We start from the raw sequence: 18351 nt of genomic DNA on the forward strand, positions 1-18351 counted from the left end.
TATCGAATGTCTTCTGGAAATCCAAATGCACAACAGCTACTGGTTCCCCTTTATCCACCCTGCTCGTTACATCCTCAAAGAACTCCAGCAAATTTGTCAAACATGATTTCCCTTTCATAAAACCTTGCCGACTCTGTTTGACTATATTAGGATTTTCTAAATGTCCTGCTACCACTTCCTTAATGATGGACTCCAGCATTTTCCCAATGACAGATGTTAGGCTAACTGGTCGATAGTTGCCTGCTTTCTGTCTCCCTCCTTTCTTAAATAGGGACGTTACATTTGCGGTTTTCCAGTCCACTGGGACCGCTCCAGAATCCAGGGAATTTTGGTAGATTACAACCAATGCATCCACCATCTCTGCAGCCACCTCTTTTAAGACTCTAGGATGCAGGCCATCGGGTCCAGGGGACTTGTCCACCTTTAGTCCCGTTAGTTTGCCTAGTACTTTCTCTCTAGTGATAGTGATTGTTTTAAGTTCTCCCCCCCCCCCCCCCAATAGCCCCTTGATTATCCATTATTGGGATGCTTTTAGTGTCTTCTACCGTGAAGACCAATGCAAAATATTTGTTTACGGTCTCTGCCATTTCCCTGTTTCCCATTATTAATTCCTCAGACGCATCCTCTAGGGGGACCAACGTTTACTTTATCTACTCTCTTCCTTTTTATATACCTATAAGAAGCTCCTACTCTTTTTATATTTCTTGCTAGCTTACTCTCATAAGCTATCTTCTCTCTCTATCATTTTTTTTTAGTCGTCCTTTGCTGGTTTTTAAAAATTTCCCAATCCTCTGGCCTTTCACTATTCTTCACAACATTGTGCGCTTTTGTTTTCAATTTGATACCATCCTTTACTTCCTTAGTTAGCCACGGATGGTTCATCCTTCTCATAGAACCTTTCTTTCTCACTGGAATATATCTTTGCTGAGAGTTATGAAATATCTCCTTAAATGTTTGCCACTGCTTTTCTACAGTCTTACCCTGTAACATATTTTCCCAGTCCAAGTCTGCCTTCATACCTTTGTAATTACTTTTGTTTAAGTTCAGGACACTAGTTTAAGACCTAGCTTTCTTGCCCTCAAACTGAATTTGAAATTCTACCATGCTATGATCACTCATCCCAAGAGGATCCTTCACTTGAGATCATTAATTAATCCAGCCTTGTTACACATTACCCGATCTAAAACAGTCTTCACCCTGGTTTCTTCCACAACATATTGTTCCAAGAAACCATCCCGTATACACTCGAAGAACTCTTCCTCAAGCCTACCTTTGCCAATTTGCTTTGTCCAATCAATATGAAGATTAAAATCTCCCATGATTATAGTCGTACCTTTCTTACAAGTGAGGAGGACATAAAAAACCTGCAAGGGGACATAGACAGGCTAAGTAAGTGGGCAGAGATTTGGCAGATGGAATACAATACTGGAAAGTGTGAGGTTATGCACTTTGGCAGGAAAAATCGTAGAGCAAGTTATTATCTTAATGGCAAGAAACTGGAAAGTACTGAAGTACAAAGGGATCTGGGGGTCCTGGTGCACGAAACTCAAAAGGTTAGTATGCAGGTGCAGCAAGTGATTAAGAAGGCCAATGGAATGTTGGCTTTCATTGCTAGGGGGATAGAATATAAAAATAGGGAGGTATTGCTTCAGTTGTACAAGGTATTGGTGAGACCGCACCTGGAATACTGCATACAGTTTTGGTGTCCATACTTAAGAAAAGACATACTTGCTCTCGAGTCAGTACAAAGAAGGTTCACTCGGTTAATCCCGGGGATGAGGGGATGGACATATGAGGAGAGGTTGAGTAGATTGGGACTCTACTCATTGGAGTTCAGAAGAATGAGAGGCGATCTTATTGAAACATATAAGATTGTGAAGGGGTTGGATCGGGTGGATGCGGGGAGGATGTTCCCGATGATGGGTGAAACTAGAACTAGGGGGCATAGTCTTAGAATAAGGGGCTGCTCTTTCAAAACTGAGATGAGGAGGAACTACTTCACTCAGAGGGTGGTAGGTCCATGGAATATGCTGCCCCAAAAAGCTGTCGAAGCTACATCATTACATAAATTTAAAACAGAAATAGACAGTTTCCTAGAAGTAAAGGGAATTAAGGGTTACAGGGAGCAGGCAGGAATTTGGACATGAGTCTAGGTTCGGATCGGTCATGGCCCTGTGGGTAGCGGAGCGGGCCCAGGGGCCGTGTAGCCTGATCCTGCTCCTATTTCGTGTGTCTAATTCTGTTAGATTCAGGAGATGGTTCTGCGATAGTGGATTGGCGGTTAGGATCAGATCAGCCATGATCTTATTGAATGGCGGAGCAGGCTCGAGGGGCCGATTGGCCTACTCCTGCTCCTATTTCTTATGTTCTTATGTTCTTATTTTTTGAACCTTATTTTTTGATTTATACTCTGTCCTACAGTGTGGCTACTGTTTGGGGGCCCGTAGACCACTCCCACCAGTGACTTCTTACCCTTATTACAGTATTTCTCATCTCCACCCAAACTGATTCTACATCTTGATCTTCTAGGCCAATATCATTTCTCATTACTGCACTGATCTCATCCCTTATTAACAGAGCTACACCACCTCCTTTTCCTTTCTGCCTATCCTTACGAAATGACAAATACCCCATAATATTCAGTTCCCAGCCGTGGTCACCTTGCAACCATGGCTCTGTAATGGCCATCAGATCATACCCATTTATTTCTATTTGTGCTGTCAACTCATCTATCTTGTTATGAATGCTGCGTGCGTTCAGATATAGAGCTTTTAATGCTGTCTTTTTACCATTTTTCCCTACTCTGGCCCCTCTTTCTGATGCACTCTTATCTGTATACGCTCTGTCCCTTCCCGTCACACTCTGGTTAGCATTACCCCTATTGCTACCCTGCAATTTTGCCATCTCATTTTTCTTCGACTTTTTAAATTTCCGCGCTTAAACCGTGTCATTTGCTTCAAGTAGTTACAAAATTGGCAGTTACTTACAACTTCGAAGCTTATGTCCAGGAACTATCAAAACGTTTGGTACAAGTTTGCTCCTATAGATCAATTATTGATTTTGCAATACATGTAAATCACATAATCACAGAAACCCCACAGTGCAGATAGAGGCCATTTCGGCCCATCGAGCCTGCACCGACACATATCCCACCCGATTCCCGTAACCCCTACACCAACACATATCCCACCCTATCCCCGTAACCCCATGTATTTAATCCCCCTAACACTAAGGGTCAATTTATCATAGCCAATCAACCTAACCCGCACATCTTTGGACTGTGGGAGGAAACCGGAGCACCCGGAGGAAACCCACGCAAACACGGGGAGAATGTGCAAACTCCACACAGACAGTCGCCCGAGGCCGGATTCGAACCCGGGTCCCTGGCGCTGTGAGGCAACAGTGCTAACCGCTATGCCACCGTGCTGACCTAAATGAACCTGAACAATCAGCAATCTTTTTATACTAGTATGTAGCATTTCAGGCTCCTGACCATTACCTGTTTTTCCTCCCCTTCTTCATTTTGATCAATGCCATCAACGGGCACACTTTGGCAGGGTTCCTGTGGTTGCAGGGACCACATTAAACTGATGCTGGCAGCTCATTATCATGCAGCCAGCGATACCCAAGCTGTTCATCGGTTGTGCACCTGTTTGGTAGGGGGGTGGGGGGAGCAAAAACTTTGGCTTGACTGACACCACTTAAGGCAGCCAGCACTTCAAGGGGAGGTGCACTCAGGCTGCAGACAGCAGAGAATGCTTGCAAGGAGAGAAATGGCTGCAAGAGGTCCAGAGAGGGCACCCAAGTTCTCAGAGGCAGCGTGGAGCCGGTGGACAGGAAGAGCAAGATCCTCTTTCCCCCAGGGGGCAGAATGCCATCCAAACAACATCTCTGCTGCCAGTGGGAAGAAGTCACTGAGGAGGTTAATGCCAGGAGCTTAGTTCCCAGGACATGGCTGCAATACCGAAAGAAGTTCAATGACCTCACCAGGAGGGCAGAGGGAAAGCAGGCAAATATTTTCAATGAGGGGGGGAGGAGGAAGAGATGATGGATTCTCAATTTTGCTGATTATTCTAAAGCAGCTGCAGATTCAATTGTAATCTTGCCCTTTCCACTGGCATTACATAGTATTTACGGCTCAGAAACAGGCCATTCGGCCCAACTGGTCTATGCCGGTGTTAATGCTCCACACGAGTTCCTCCCACCCTACTTCATGTAACCCTATCAGCATCACCTCCTATCCCTTTCTCCCTCGTGTACTTATCAAGCTTCCTTTTAATGCATTTACTCCCCAACTACTCCATATGGTAGCGGATTCCACATTCTAACCACTCTCCAGGTAAAGAAGTTTCTCCTGAATTCTTCATTGGATTTATTGGTGACTATCTTATATTAATTGCCCCAGTTTTGGATTCCCCCACACGAAGAAACATCTTCTCTACGTCTACCCTATCAAACCCCTTCATAATTTTAAAGACCGCTATTAGGTCACCCCTCAGGTTTCTCTGAGAAACGAGCCTCAGCCTGTTCAGTCTTTCCTGATGGTTATAACCTCTCCGTTCTGGTAACATCCTTGTAAACAAAATGTGCACCTTCTCCAGTGCCTCTATTTCCTTTTTGTAATATGGAGACCAGAACTATAGTCTAAATGTGGCCCAAGCAAGGTTCTATACAAGTTTAACATAACTTCTCAGCCTTTGAATTCTATTTGTCCAGTAATGAACCCCAGTGCTTTGTTTGCATTTTTTTTTTTAATGGCCTTTTTGCTACTTTTAATGATTCGTGACTCTGTGTCACATTTAGACTTTATTTTTCAAGGATTATGCGGCCTCCTTATTCCTCCCACCAAAATGCACCAACTCACACCTATCAGTGGCAGCTGTGGCTCAGTGGGCAGCACACTCGCCTCCGAGTCCAAAGGTTGTGGGTTCAAGTCCCACTCCAAGGTCCTGAGCACATAAATCTAGGCTGACACTCCAGTGTAGTGCTGAGGGAGTGCTGCACTGTCGGAGGTGCCGTCTTTTGGATGAGACGTTAAACCGAGGCCCCGTCTACTCTCTCAGGTGGGTGTAAAAGATCTCATGGCACTATTTCGAAGAAGAGCAGGGGAGTTATCCTCGGTGTCCTGGCCATATTTATCCCTCAATCAACATAACAAAAAGTTTATCTCGTCATCATCACATTGCTGTTTGTGGGAGCTTGCTGTGCGCAAATTGGCTGCCACGTTTCCCACATTACAACAGTGACTCCACTTCAAAAAGTACTTAATTGGCTGTAAAGCACTTTGAGACATCTGGAGGTCGTGAAAGGCGCTATATAAATGCAAGTCTTTATCTATCTTGAAATCTATTTGCCATTTACATGCCTATTCTGCAAGTTTAACATCTTGTATTTTGTCAGTTTTCCTCAATATTAATTATACCCCCCAATTTGCTATCATCATTTATGTAAATGATGAACCATTCTGGAGATTCAGTATCCAACATGCTCCGGGGCTGAAAATAGTGCAGAACCCTTCCAAACCCCCTTTTGAATATGGTAATTAAGCACCTGCTTGATTTCCAGCACAAGCATCTGCCCTATTTTTTGTTTAGATAGTTGCCCTCCTTTATAATGCCATTTTTGGGTGCCATTCAGAAACATAGTATAAGGCGTATCATATCAGATGTCCTACCACATCATAGCGGTTCTACCACAACACAGAGTTACAGGGCAAAGTTACTAGATTGTTTAAACAATAATGACTGTAATTGCATTTTGTCAAAACGGTTTTGCCATACCCGATCCGCTTCTGTTCAACCAGCTCCAGTCTCTCTGCTCTTTTGATGACATCTAGGATAACCTCAACTTCATTCTTTGTTAGCATCTGATTTTGCCGCTGTTTGTCCGTCTCATTAGTGTGTACAGACCAGCCAGTTTTGAGTCTATTGCAAAGAGAACATCACACAGTTTGTTTCTATTTTTCCCCAACAGACACACACACACAAATATATCAATTAGGAGAGCAGAGATGCCTAAGCTACTGGCGCCTTCACAAACATAGCCAGATCATATTTTGGTATATCCAGTTGAAGGTGTCTTGCAGTTACAGAGAAAACCCCTTCCATGCTCAGATGACTTTACCAAGTCTGACAAACCCAATCCTCCAGGAGGACAAGTGTGAACAGTAATCATGACTGGGATGGAAGCTGGAGTCTCCCCCACTAGGGTCCAATACTAGCTTTGTAGCTGAAGTGCCAAACTAATGGCTACAGTTTTTCCACACAGCAGTGCAATGAAGTCATATTTCAGTCAGAACCACTTTTCAAAATTTGGTTTAACCTCTCCTTTTCTGATATTCCTCATTACTTTCTTTTGAAAACATTAAGCATTCTTAAAACATTACTTTACAAAATGATTTTTTAATTTCTTCCATTTCCATAAATGGTGAACTAGTACATAATTTTAGGGAAGACACTGATGTGGTTTGGTAGGGGCATGGGAGCGAGGTTTGTAAATGACTGAGTAGTAAGAGAGGGGTTCTGAAGTTCGAGAGTGGTGGGGTGTGATGGGAATGTGAAAGTGGTGGGAGGGGGTTGCTGGGGAGTGACTGAGTGGCTGCAGATTATAGGAAGGGGATGTGGTTGTGAAATGCCAGAGAAAAGCAACAGAACTGTAATCAAAGCTATGGCCAGGAACTGGCTATGAAGCTATAAAATATTTACTGCTCTTTTATTATCTTGGTGAAAAGTTTTAAAAAGTAATTGTTTAAAAAAAATTTAAAGCTGGTTTCCAGGTTAGGGTCAGGAACGTGTTGTTATCGGTGCTTGCTTGAGGGTAGGTCAGCAGTGGGTGAAAAGGCATGGGTATTCAATGTAGGAGCCATGAAAAGCAATAGGAGAGCATGAGGAGTGGGGAAAAGTAATTGATGCCCAGGGCAGCTGGGAACCAAAGCAAGAATGAGGGGAGGACGTGGCTGTAAGTTTTCAATCAGTTCCACTCCTTCCCATACAAGTTTAACAAGAGAGCATCCCCAGTCGTGTATAATCCAGTTGTATTATAATTGCCAACTCTATGTTGATGACTTGAATCAGGTTCATTGGGCAGCCCTACTAAGTGGGGACATTACCAACATGCAAGAAAAACATGTTACCTTCAAAACTATCCTAATGCAAAAAGTAAGTATTGTGTGTCACTGGAGTTAAAAGGAGGGCACTTAGTAAAACAAAGTCAAATTAGCTAATGGGTCTTGTGCAAGAACAAATTAGACTAGAGCAAAAATATGCTTCCAGGCTTAAAGAAAAAAAGACAGTTCTCGGGAGAACAGGGACAGGTATCAATCTCAGCCAAGGCCTCAAAAGCTGCTACCAGAGCAACTAAATGGAGAGGACGATTGTGGATAGCTGTGGTAACAATAGCAGCGCTTTTCAGCTATGTTAGGAGTCAGGGGGCTATTTAAGAATTCCTCTGGGTAGATTCAGGTAGTTTCCAGGATACGGCAGAGGTTTTAAATGGCTACTTTGGATCAGTCTTCACTATAGAAAACAACCTTGAGTTACCAATATATCGGGCCAAAGTTTTCAGTGGTTATGACGGCGTATTCTCAGAGTACGGCATCATACCTCCTTCGAAATGGACTGCAAGTTCAGGATTACGCGCATGTGAAAAATCCCAAACTTACTATCTATCAAGTTACGCCTTGACAGATGATCCGCACCGCTTTGTTAATCCCAATTGCTGCTGCAGAGTTGGGCTATTTGCATTAGTATAAGGGGATTAGATAGAGACAGTTACTCATTCTATTAGCTTCGAAATGTGATGTAATGAATTGTAAAACTGTCCGGAACAACTCCAATGATTAGTGTACAGATTTTTCAGATCTTTGTTTGGGCTCTGTTGTATTTATGTTTGTATCAACTGTCCATGTTATTTTATAAGAAATTTCTCAGAGCTTGAATGATTTATCAGAACTCTAATTCTTAAATTAGATTTAAGAATTCATTCCAAATAATTTTTTTTAGGTTGGTTTGTGAGAAAGCGAGAGCGGGTCAGTTTGGAGCAATTTATTCTCCTAATCCTTATAATTATTCTGAAAATGCATCAGGTGAAATGCAATATAAAGATAGTTCCCAGTATTGGAGGTAGACACTTTCCCTTCGGTGTACTGATTGGAGCACCAGGCCCACGTGATCCCAGGTACGCTTCCGCACACGCTGCACCCCTGGGATCCGTGGGCCATTACGCTGCCCTCGAGTACACAGCGTCGGAGAGCGAGTTCACAAAGGAGGGCCCCCATCAGGTAGGTTTGTATTCTATTCAGATGCCAGCGGCATACACTGTAGGTAATCCACCGACCGCAAAATCTGCCCCATCGCCGATGACAAAGTTGAAAGTGTCAAAGTGAATGTGGATTTTATCCTGGCTAGAATAAGAGGTTTCAAAATGGATTGGGTTGCTGGTCCTGACGGCGTACGACCGAGGGTGCTCAAAGAAATGGGGGCTATGCTAATGCAAACTACTTGCTCATATATTTGACTGCTCATTCGGATCTTGGATTGTTTCCATGGACTGGAGAGAGGGTCATGTGGTGGTATATTTTCAAATGGCAATAAGTCAGAACCAGGGAATTATAAGCCCATTAGCTTGACTTCAGTTATAGGCAAGTTGCTAGAAGGGATCATTAAAGATACTCTGTATGACAACTTGGCTCACCCTTGCCCTAGCCCTGAATTTGCAACTTTCTCTCCAATCTCTCCTCATGCCCTCTCCAAGCTCATCTTGTCCACGAGGCCAACCTCCTGCTCCCTCGATCCTATTCCCACCAAACTGATCACCAACTTTCCTTCCTGGCCCCCCCATGTTAGCTGATATTGTTAACAGTTTCCTCTCCTTAGGTACTATTCCCCCTCCCCTTCAATTCTGCTGTCATCACCCCCTTTCCTCAAAAAATCCAACCATTACCCCTCTGTCCTTGCAAATTACCACCCCATCTCTAACCTCCCTTTTCTCTCCAAAGTCCTTGAACGTGTTGTCACCTCCCAAACACTGAAACAGCAGTTATCAAATTCACAAATGACTTCCTACTCGACCTGTCTGCAACCTTTGACACGGTTGCCCACACCGTCCTTCTCCAACGGCTCTCCTCCATTGGGTGAGACTGCCCTCGCTTGGTTCCATTTCTATCTATCCAGTCATAGCCAGAGAAACACCTGCAATGGTTTCTCTTCCCACTCCCGCACCAATACCTCTGGAGTCCCCCAAGGATATATCCTTGGCCCCATCCTATTTCTCATCTATCTGCCGCACCTCAGTGACATCGTCCAAAAACATGTCAGGTTCCACAAGTACGCTGACAACACCCAGCTTTACCTTGCCACCAGCTCTCTCAACCCCTCCACCTTTTCTGTTTTGTCATGCTGCTTGTCCAAAATCCAGTATTGGAGGAGCAGAAATTTCCAATTTTGTTTTTGCCTCTCAGGAGATTGCGTGGTTGGCTGCTGAGGGGGTAGGTGGCCCATGATGTGCATAAATTGCATCATGACAGTATAGGACAAGCTTGATGGATCAGCTGGTCCTGTCTGTTCATCATCATCATCGCTTCCATATGTTTGCATATTCACAGTTCACACTTTAAATAATAGAGGGTTCTCCTCCAAGCTCAGTGTTGAGAAGCAAGTAGTATGTTTGGTTGCATTGCCCAGATGATCACTTGAGGAAATTCCAAAAGTCCCAGTCACAGTCAGGAATGCAGTTTTTTGTTTATAAATCTAAGCTACGGTGGCAGGAGCAGCAAGGGAGAAGGAGAAAAGGCTACCTGCAGGTGTGAGGTGGAAGGGAAATGGGCAGCACGGAAAAGACCACTTTGGGACTCGTGCAGCCAGCAGTGGGGAGTGGAGAGAGGCTGCAGGGGGGTCCATCAAGCGACATGCCCAATTTTTATAGGTCTGAAGAAGGTGGGGAATCACCAGAGCACCAACAAGCAAATGTAGCGGGTCTTCAAGCGTGACACTTTCAAGTTTCACATACATTTTCCCTGCACACTACGTGACAAAAGCAAGATACAAGATTTTTTCATCAAGTAGACATCCCAGACAGTATAACATTCACATTAAAATAAGAGAAAAATCCTGGAAGTGTGGTTCCTACCAAAATATTTGGACACAAACAAATAGCACACTAAAGTATTTTCGAACTGTTTGAAATGTAAAATGTGGAATGTAATTTGCAAAATTACTCACTTGGCTCGAAGGGCAAGTTGTCTGTCATTAGGACACACCCACTGATCTGTTCCACTTCCAAATATAGTGTCAGCCATGGCTCCTGCCTGCTGAGAATCATTATGGAGGAAATGTAATTGTCAATATTTTGATAGTGCAAACAACTGGTACTTAAAAACTAAATATGACTGCTTGTTTATTTCATATTCACATTTGTACTCAAATACTACAATTCTTTATCAGGTATGGATGACGTGAATCCAAACCCAAATAGTACAGCAATATGAGTTTAGCGAAATTAGATACCAGGGTAAAACCAAATATGGTCTTTAAAAAGATTCCTAATTCTTGAACAGCCAACATTGGAGTTCAAATTTATCAGTTCAATCAAAGTATAAACTTAACAGGATTGCTATTCAACAACAATTAGAAAGCACTCTATAAAACCTATGTATCTTGTCAACTAATTCCATTACGACCATTGTGCAGCATGAAGACATAAGGGCTAATTTCCCAACTTTGCACTCCTGCCAGGGAGCCTGTCCCTCCAGGAGTGTACATTGGAAATTCAGGTACACCACACCTATCTGAATTTCTAATATGTACTCCCAGCAGATGAACAAGGTCTTCAAAAAGCTCTTCAACGTAGAAATTGGAAATGCCTACTCAGTCCAATCAATCATGCACTTCATTTTCATCTTTTTACAGTCCCAATCTTTTACGTTTTGCTGAATCAGAAACTGATCCAAGTGTCTTTTAAATGTTTAAGTCAACCCAGTTTTCTGCTACAGTCGAATTCCACAAGTCAACTCAAAAGGGGATAATTTTAAGAAATCATGCTCCCAATCCCTTTATTCTGAATATCTCTTCTAACTTCATGGCGCATAAAGCTTCACTGAAGAGCCTGGTGGCCATGATGCTGGTCGTTGGCAGAAACAATGGAAAATAAGAACTCCGACCAAAAAACTCAAGACAGGAACCGGCTGTAAAGATAAGTGAAGCCGTCTTAATGGATCAACAAGTTTATATAATAAGTTGTGGAGAGCAGATTCGATCCTTGGTCTGTGCTAAGCCATCTGATCTCCACGAGAGCAGTAGCAAGTACAAATGGCCTCGGTGCCCAGAGGTAGGAGGATAAATCAGCCAAGGATCCTGCTCCTTATTGGTTATCCGGTGTGCCCTCTTTGAAATGCGTACATTAGGCGAGGACAGTATCAGGTTGGTGGGCAGGCTGCTGACATTCACCGTCATGGCTAACTGATGAATAGCTACTTGTCCACCAAACTGGATGGTGCCCGTGGAACAGTCAGTGCCTTCGCAAAAAGGGGAAAGGGAGGAGAGGCCTTGGCCAAGGAAAAGAGAGAAATAGGAATCTACAATTATTAAAAAATAAATTGTCAGTGTATTTAAGGCTGTAAGACACTGGAGGGCGCTCTGATGATGTTTATAAGCCAAACATTCATTTATACTTTTTATCATAAAACCCTCAAGAACATTGCTGCCCAGCTATAAACTCCCAGATTCAACGATCTCTACACTCAGCAAATCATGAATCGGCTATAAATAAATGTGATAACCAATTCTTTAACGGTTAAAGATGCCATTAAAATCAGGGTGGTTACTATAGAAACCATTTTGCTCCAGTGCTGACTATTGATGGGCATTACATACATGGCTCTGACAAAAGGCTAGCGACTGTATTACATGCTCAGGAGCACACTCTTATCGTACCATACTGGTTTGTGTGCATACATAATGGTTAAAACAGTGTTTTACAGAATGATTGCATCTGATCATTCTACAGTAAAATCAACAACTGATGGTCAAAAATATCATACATAATCTTCAAGAACAACCACAATACAAGCTGGCATACACGATACCACTGCTGACCTTTTCCATTGTGAAAATATTAGCACAGGTCACCATAGAAACAAAATCACACAAGGTTGTTGCTAACCTTGAAATATTCAAACCACACGGCTGAGTAAATGAAGCACTAATCAACAAGTATCACAGACATTAAAGGAATACTCCAGCAAAAGGCGTTATACCATCCTAAATCCTAAAACTAAGCGTTTAGATATTCACAACATAATGGGCCAGAATTTGCAGTGGGTAATAATGGCGAATCAACAGCGTTCGATGTTATTACCGCTTGGAAACTGAACTCAACTTCAGGATGCAGTTCATGCGCATCTAAACACGGAAATCCTGAAGTTGCAGTCAGTCATTCACTGTTCCGACACGGATTGCGCTGTGCCGCAACCCTGCACCCCCCGCCATAGCCGGCAATCAGTGAAACTGATGAAAACTTGGGATTTTCTGCGGTTAAACACCCCATTAAATGTTAAGCCGGGTTGGATTAGGTGCAACTGGGGTTTTAACAGTGTATTGACTGCTAAACAAACATAATGCCCTGTAAAACTAATTTTAATTTTGTGGAGTGCCAAATTTCTCCATTATGAAGAAACTTTAAAAAAAAAAAAAAAAATTTTAAGTTTGTTCATGATATTTCAGGTTCTAACTTATCTCCGTGTGAGAGCCCCAAACTTCATTTTGCCCCTCTAACATTTTTTTTTTAAAGTCGGGATAAAAGCAGCTTCTCATTTCCTGGTTCCCTGTCTGAGAATTCTGCAATGTGATTGGCTGCTGAGGCAGCTTTTTGACATCACAGCAGCATCGTAATGTTTCAAAGATATTTACACAGTAATGTGCTCGAGAGTCTTATGAGAAGCTATCTTGGGGGCTTTATAAGAAGTGATGTAAATGGTTATGGAAAAAAACATGCTAAAATTTTAACAACATTTCAAAATGGCACAAAATGGGTCAAATTAAATCTGAGGAAAATTGAGCTAACAACCCATTATGGTGAAATGCCAAGGAATACGTAAATAGTCCATTATCAAGGTTGTCCAGTCTACAATAGAACTAACTAGCCAATTAGAGGACCATGCTAATGACCCATTCCCAAGAGCTAAAAAGTGAGTAATCCTGCCCGACTACCACTTCCACAGCAATGAATTCTGAGAGACAGGGTAGCCATCTTTTCAGTACAGCCTAAAAAAGAATTGGGCTGGCAACTAGTGTAACTGTATCATTGTTCGAAAATCTCATTTTTTTGAAAAAGATTTCGACTTGAAATGCTCAGCCTTTCTTGCTCATCAGCAGTACTGTACATGTGCACTGTCACATATTTCAGTGATGCGTTGATTTGTTATTTTTGTACCAAAGTCGCTTTTCCACATAACTTAATGTTATATCTGTTGAGCATGGAGCTTACATATTTAATTTGTCTTGCTCAGTTAGTTGTGTGCTAAAATAGGCCCAATTCTGTATGTGTCAATTCTGATTCCAGTAGAACATACAGTTTGTTGTACTGATTGATTAGCTGTTTTGTGTGTTAGAGTTATTTTTGTTTTGCCCAACTGTGTTAGAGCGGACACTGTTAGATCCGTGGTTCAGTGGATAAAGAATTACACAGATGCTGTACATAACAAACAACAGGTCTTTACTGGAGGAGGGTCATCTCTAGACTGGAGTACAGAGGCATGCGCACAGCTTATATACCGGTGTGGTTACTGCCGGTACTACAGTATACAGGAGCTGTAAAAAGTAGTTCTGACTTAAAGCACATACACTACAATTCCTCCCTTTTTAGATTAATACCCCCTTAATATTCAAATAACAATTACATTTTTACATGTACATTCAATAACAAAAAGTCCATTTATAGATTCAGTCTTTGGGGCGGCTTCCTGACCCTTTCGGGATAGCGCCTTTCCGGAGGTTCTTGGTGCAGAGGCGATTCTGACCCCTTTTCATCGGGTAGTTCATCGGGTTCCACTGCTATTGGGTCTGAAGTAGATGCTACCGGTATGTCGGGTTCATCCCCAGGTACTCGAGACATGGGGTTGACGCCTTCCTGTGACGCCAAGATCTGATCGACGTGGCGTCTCACAATGTTCTCCCCGACATCCACTGTGTGCATTAATGGCCCCTGCCTTGTACATATCGTTCCGGGTTGCCACGTCTCTGTTCGATAGTCACGGGCCAAGACTGGTTGCCCTACATTGAAGCTCCTTGTCGGCTTCTCATTGATGTGCTGGAATTGTTTGTCCTCAACATTTCTTCGCACATTTGGTCTGAGCAAGTCCAGACGAGATCTCAACCTTCGGTTAAAGAACATCATGGCCGGGGTCTGGTTGGTAACTGCATGTGTCGCGTTTCGGTAGGCTAATAAGAAATTGTCCATCTTATGCTGTAGTGGAATTTCCTCGTCGCACATGGCCTTTATCGCCTTCTTAAAGGTTTGTACGAACCTCTCAGCCAATCCATTGGTGGCTGGATGATACGGGGCGGATGTGTAATGCCTTACCCCATTCCTTCTCATGAATTTTTGGAACTCGTCGGATACAAACTGTGGTCCATTATCAGAGCAGATCTGCTCTGGCAAACCGTTTCTGGCAAATATGGTCCGTAGGACTGCAATCGATTTCTCTGTAGTGGTTGAAGACATCTTTATCACCTCAGGCCACTTTGAATGAGCATCCACTGCTATTAAGAACATTGAGTCCATGAATGGACCAGCGAAATCAATGTGCACCCATTGCCATGGAGAGGAGGGCCACTCCCATGGGTGTAGAGGGGCATGTGGTGGTGCATTTTGGACCTTCATAGAGTTATACAGCACAGAAAGAGGCCCTTCGGCCCATCGTGTCTGCGCCGTCCATCAATCCCTGTCCAGTCTAATCCCATTTTCCAGCATTTGGTCCATAGCCTTGTATGCAATGGCATTTCAAGTGCTCATCCAAATGCTTCTTGAATGTTGTGAGGGTTCCTGCCTCTACCACCCTTTCAGGCAGTGAATTCCAGGTTCCAACCACCCTCTGGGTGAAAAAGTTCCTCCTCAAATCCCCTCTAAATCTCCTGCCCCTTACCCTGAATCTATGCCCCCTTGTTATTGACCCCCCTACTAAGGGGAAAAGTTCCTCTTTATCTACCCTATCTATGCCCCTCATCATTTTGTACACCTCAATCAGGTCCCCCCTCAGCCTTCTTTGCTCCAAGGAAAACAACCCCAGCCTGTTTAGTCTTTCTTCATAGCTGAGGCACTCCATCCCAGGTAACATCCTGGTGAATCTTCTCTGCACCCTCTCCAATGCAATCACATCCTTCCTATAGTGAGGCGACCAGAACTGCACACAGTACTCCAGCTGTGGCCTCACCAGCGTTTTGTACAGCTCCATCATAACCTCCCTGCTCTTATATTCTATGCCTCGGCTAATGAAGGCAAGTATCCCATATGCCTTTTTAACCACCTTATCTACCTGTTCCGCTGCCTTCAGGGATCTATGTACATGTACACCAAGGTCCCTCTGACCCTCTGTACTTCCTAGGGTCCTACCACTCATTGTGTATTCCCTTGCCTTATTTGTCCGTCCAAAATGCATCACCTCGCACTTTTCAGGGTTAAATTCCATTTGCCACTTTTCCGCCCATCTGACCAACCCGTTTATATCGTCCTGTAGCCTGAGGCTTTCCTCCTCGCAATTTACCACCCCACCAATTTTCGTGTCATCCGCGAACTTACTGATCATCCCTTTTACATTCTCATCCAAATCATTAATGTAGATCACAAACAGCAAGGGACCCAGCACCGATCCCTGAGGTACCCCACTGGACACAGGCTTCCAGTCACAAAAGCAACCTTCGACCATCACCCTCTGTCTCCTGCCACTCAGCCAGTTTAGGATCCAACACGCCAAGGCACCCTGGATCCCATGGGCTCTTACCTTCTTGACCAGTCTCCTATGCGGGACTTTGTCAAAAGCTTTGCTGAAGTCCATGTAAACCACATCCACAGCATTTCCCTCATCCACACACCTAGTCACCCCCTCGAAAAATTCAATCAGATTTGTCAGACATGATTTACCCTTGACAAAGCCATGCTGACTATCCCCGATTAATCCTTGCCTCTCCAAGTGGAGACTAATTTTGTCCCTCAGAATTTTTTCCAATAATTTCCCTACCACAGATGTTAGGCTCACTGGCCTGTAATTCCCTGGTTTATCCCTGCTACCCTTCTTGTATAATGGTACTACGTTAGCTGTTCTCCAGTCCTCTGGTACATCCCCTGTGGCCAGAGAGGTTCTGAAAATTTGTGTCAGAGCCCCTGCAATCTCCTCCTTTGCCTCATACAACAGCCTGGGATACATCTCGTCCGGGCCTGGGGATTTATCCACTTTTTGGCCTGCTAAAACCGCTAGTACCTCCTCCCTCTCGATGCTAATATGTTCAAGTATGTCACAGTCCCCTTGCCCGATTTCTATGTCTACATCGTCTTTCTCCATAGTGAACACAGTTGCAAAAAATTCATTTAAAACCCCGCCTACATCATCTGGCTCTACACACAGATTGCCACTTTGGTCCCTACCCTTTCCCTGGTTATCCTCTTGCCCTTAATATACTTATAAAACATCTTAGGATTTTCCTTTATTTTGCTCGCCAGTGTTATTTCATGGCCCCCTCCTCGCCCTCCTAATTTCTTTTTTTTAAGTATGCCCCTGCACTTTTTATACTCTTCTAGGGCTTCCTCCGTCTTTAGTCTTCTGTAACTGCCAAAAGCCCCCCTTTTTTTCCTAATGCATTTTTGTATATCCCTTGTCATCCAAGGTTCCCTTTGCTTGTTGGTCCCACCCTTGACCTTTACAGGAACATGTTGGCGTTGTACTCTCTCTATTTCCCTTCTGAAAGTCTCCCACTGTTTTGATGTGGATTTTCCTATAAGTAGCTGCTCCCAGTCCACTTTGGCCAGATCCTGCCTTATCATATTAAAATCGGCCTTCCCCCCAATTTAGAACCCTTATTTCCGGGCCGTCTTTGTCTTTTTCCATAACCACCTTAAATCTCACCGAATTATGGTCACTGTCGCCAAAATGCTCTCCTACTGACACTTCCACCACTTGCCCGGCTACATTCCCTAGAATTAGGTCCAGTACCGCCCCCTCTCTTGTAGGACTTTCTACACGCTGGCTCAAAAAGCTCTCCTGGATGCACTTTAAGAATTTTGCACCCTCTAAGCCTTTCACACTCTGACTATCCCAATTAATATTGGTGAAGTTGAAATCCCCCACTATTACCACCCTATTATTTTCGCACTTCTCTGAGATTTGCCTACATATCTGTTCCTCTATCTCCCCCTGACTGTTTGGGGGCCTATAGTACACTCCCAGCAAAGTGCTTGCCCCCTTTTTGTTTTTAAGTTCTACCCATATGGCCTCATTAGAGGAACCCGCTAATATATCATCCCTCCTTACAGCAGTAATTGACTCCTTAATTAATATTGCAACACCCCCTCCCCTTTTACACCCCCCTCTGTCTCGCCTGAAGATTCTATACCCCGGAATATTGAGCTGCCAGCCCTGACCCTCCCTCAACCATGACCCTCCCTCAACCATGTCTCCGTGATAGCAACAATATCGTACTCCCATGTGTTCAACAACAACTTCAGTTCATCCACCTTATTTGCAAGACTCCTTGCATTAAAATAAATGCCTTCCAGCCTTGCCATATTCCCTTTTGCCTTCACATATTTGCTCTACCTTCCCAGCTGACTTGTTTTTTCCTCCGTATTTGGCTGTAAATCACCCCCTACTATAGCTCCACTCTGCATCCCATCCCCCTGCCAAGTTAGTTTAAACCCCCCCCAGCAGTGCTAGCAAACCTCCCCGCAAGGATATTGGTCCCCCTCTGGTTCAGGTGTAAACCGTCCGACTTATACAAGTCCCACCTTTCCCAGAAGCAGACCCAGTGATCCAGGAAACTAAAGCCCTCCCTCCTGCACCATCCCTTTAGCCACGCATTCATCTGTTCTATCTTCCTATTCCTATACTCACTAGCACGTGGCACCGGGAGTAATCCAGAGATTACAACCTTTGAGGTCCTGCTCTTTAATCTTCCACCTAGCTCCCTAAATTCTTGCTGCAGGACCTCATCCCTCTTTTTACCTATGTCGTTGGTACCAATGTGGACCACAACCTCTGGCTGTTCACCCTCCCCCTCCAAAATGCCCTGCAGCCGCTCAGCGACATCCTTGACCCTGGCACCAGGGAGGCAACAAACCATCCTGGATTCACGTCTACGGCCACAGAAA

At 43.8% G+C, this 18351-nt stretch overlaps 1 protein-coding gene across 3 annotated transcripts in view; it reads right to left on the reverse strand.

Moving 5' to 3' along the window:
• LOC147102213 (rab effector Noc2-like) overlaps window positions 1-10306 on the reverse strand; it is a 186091-nt gene extending 175785 nt beyond the window's left edge. For 2 of the 3 annotated variants that reach the window (XM_085964518.1, XM_085964516.1), the window contains exons 1-2: window positions 10218-10306; window positions 5781-5924 (exon numbers count right to left, since the gene is read on the reverse strand). In XM_085964518.1, coding sequence (XP_085820644.1) covers window positions 5781-5924; window positions 10218-10294 — 221 coding nt within the window. In that variant the 5' untranslated portion in view covers window positions 10295-10306. Of the gene's footprint in view, window positions 1-5780; window positions 5925-10217 lie in introns of those variants that run through there. The other variant, XM_085964517.1, reaches the window with a different exon arrangement.
• Between the last annotated feature and the right edge of the window lie 8045 nt (window positions 10307-18351).

Source organism: Somniosus microcephalus, chromosome 22, assembly GCF_052327205.1.
Source record: "Somniosus microcephalus isolate GS21.2 chromosome 22, FLI_Smic_1.0, whole genome shotgun sequence".
NCBI classification, from domain to species: domain Eukaryota; kingdom Metazoa; phylum Chordata; class Chondrichthyes; order Squaliformes; family Somniosidae; genus Somniosus; species Somniosus microcephalus.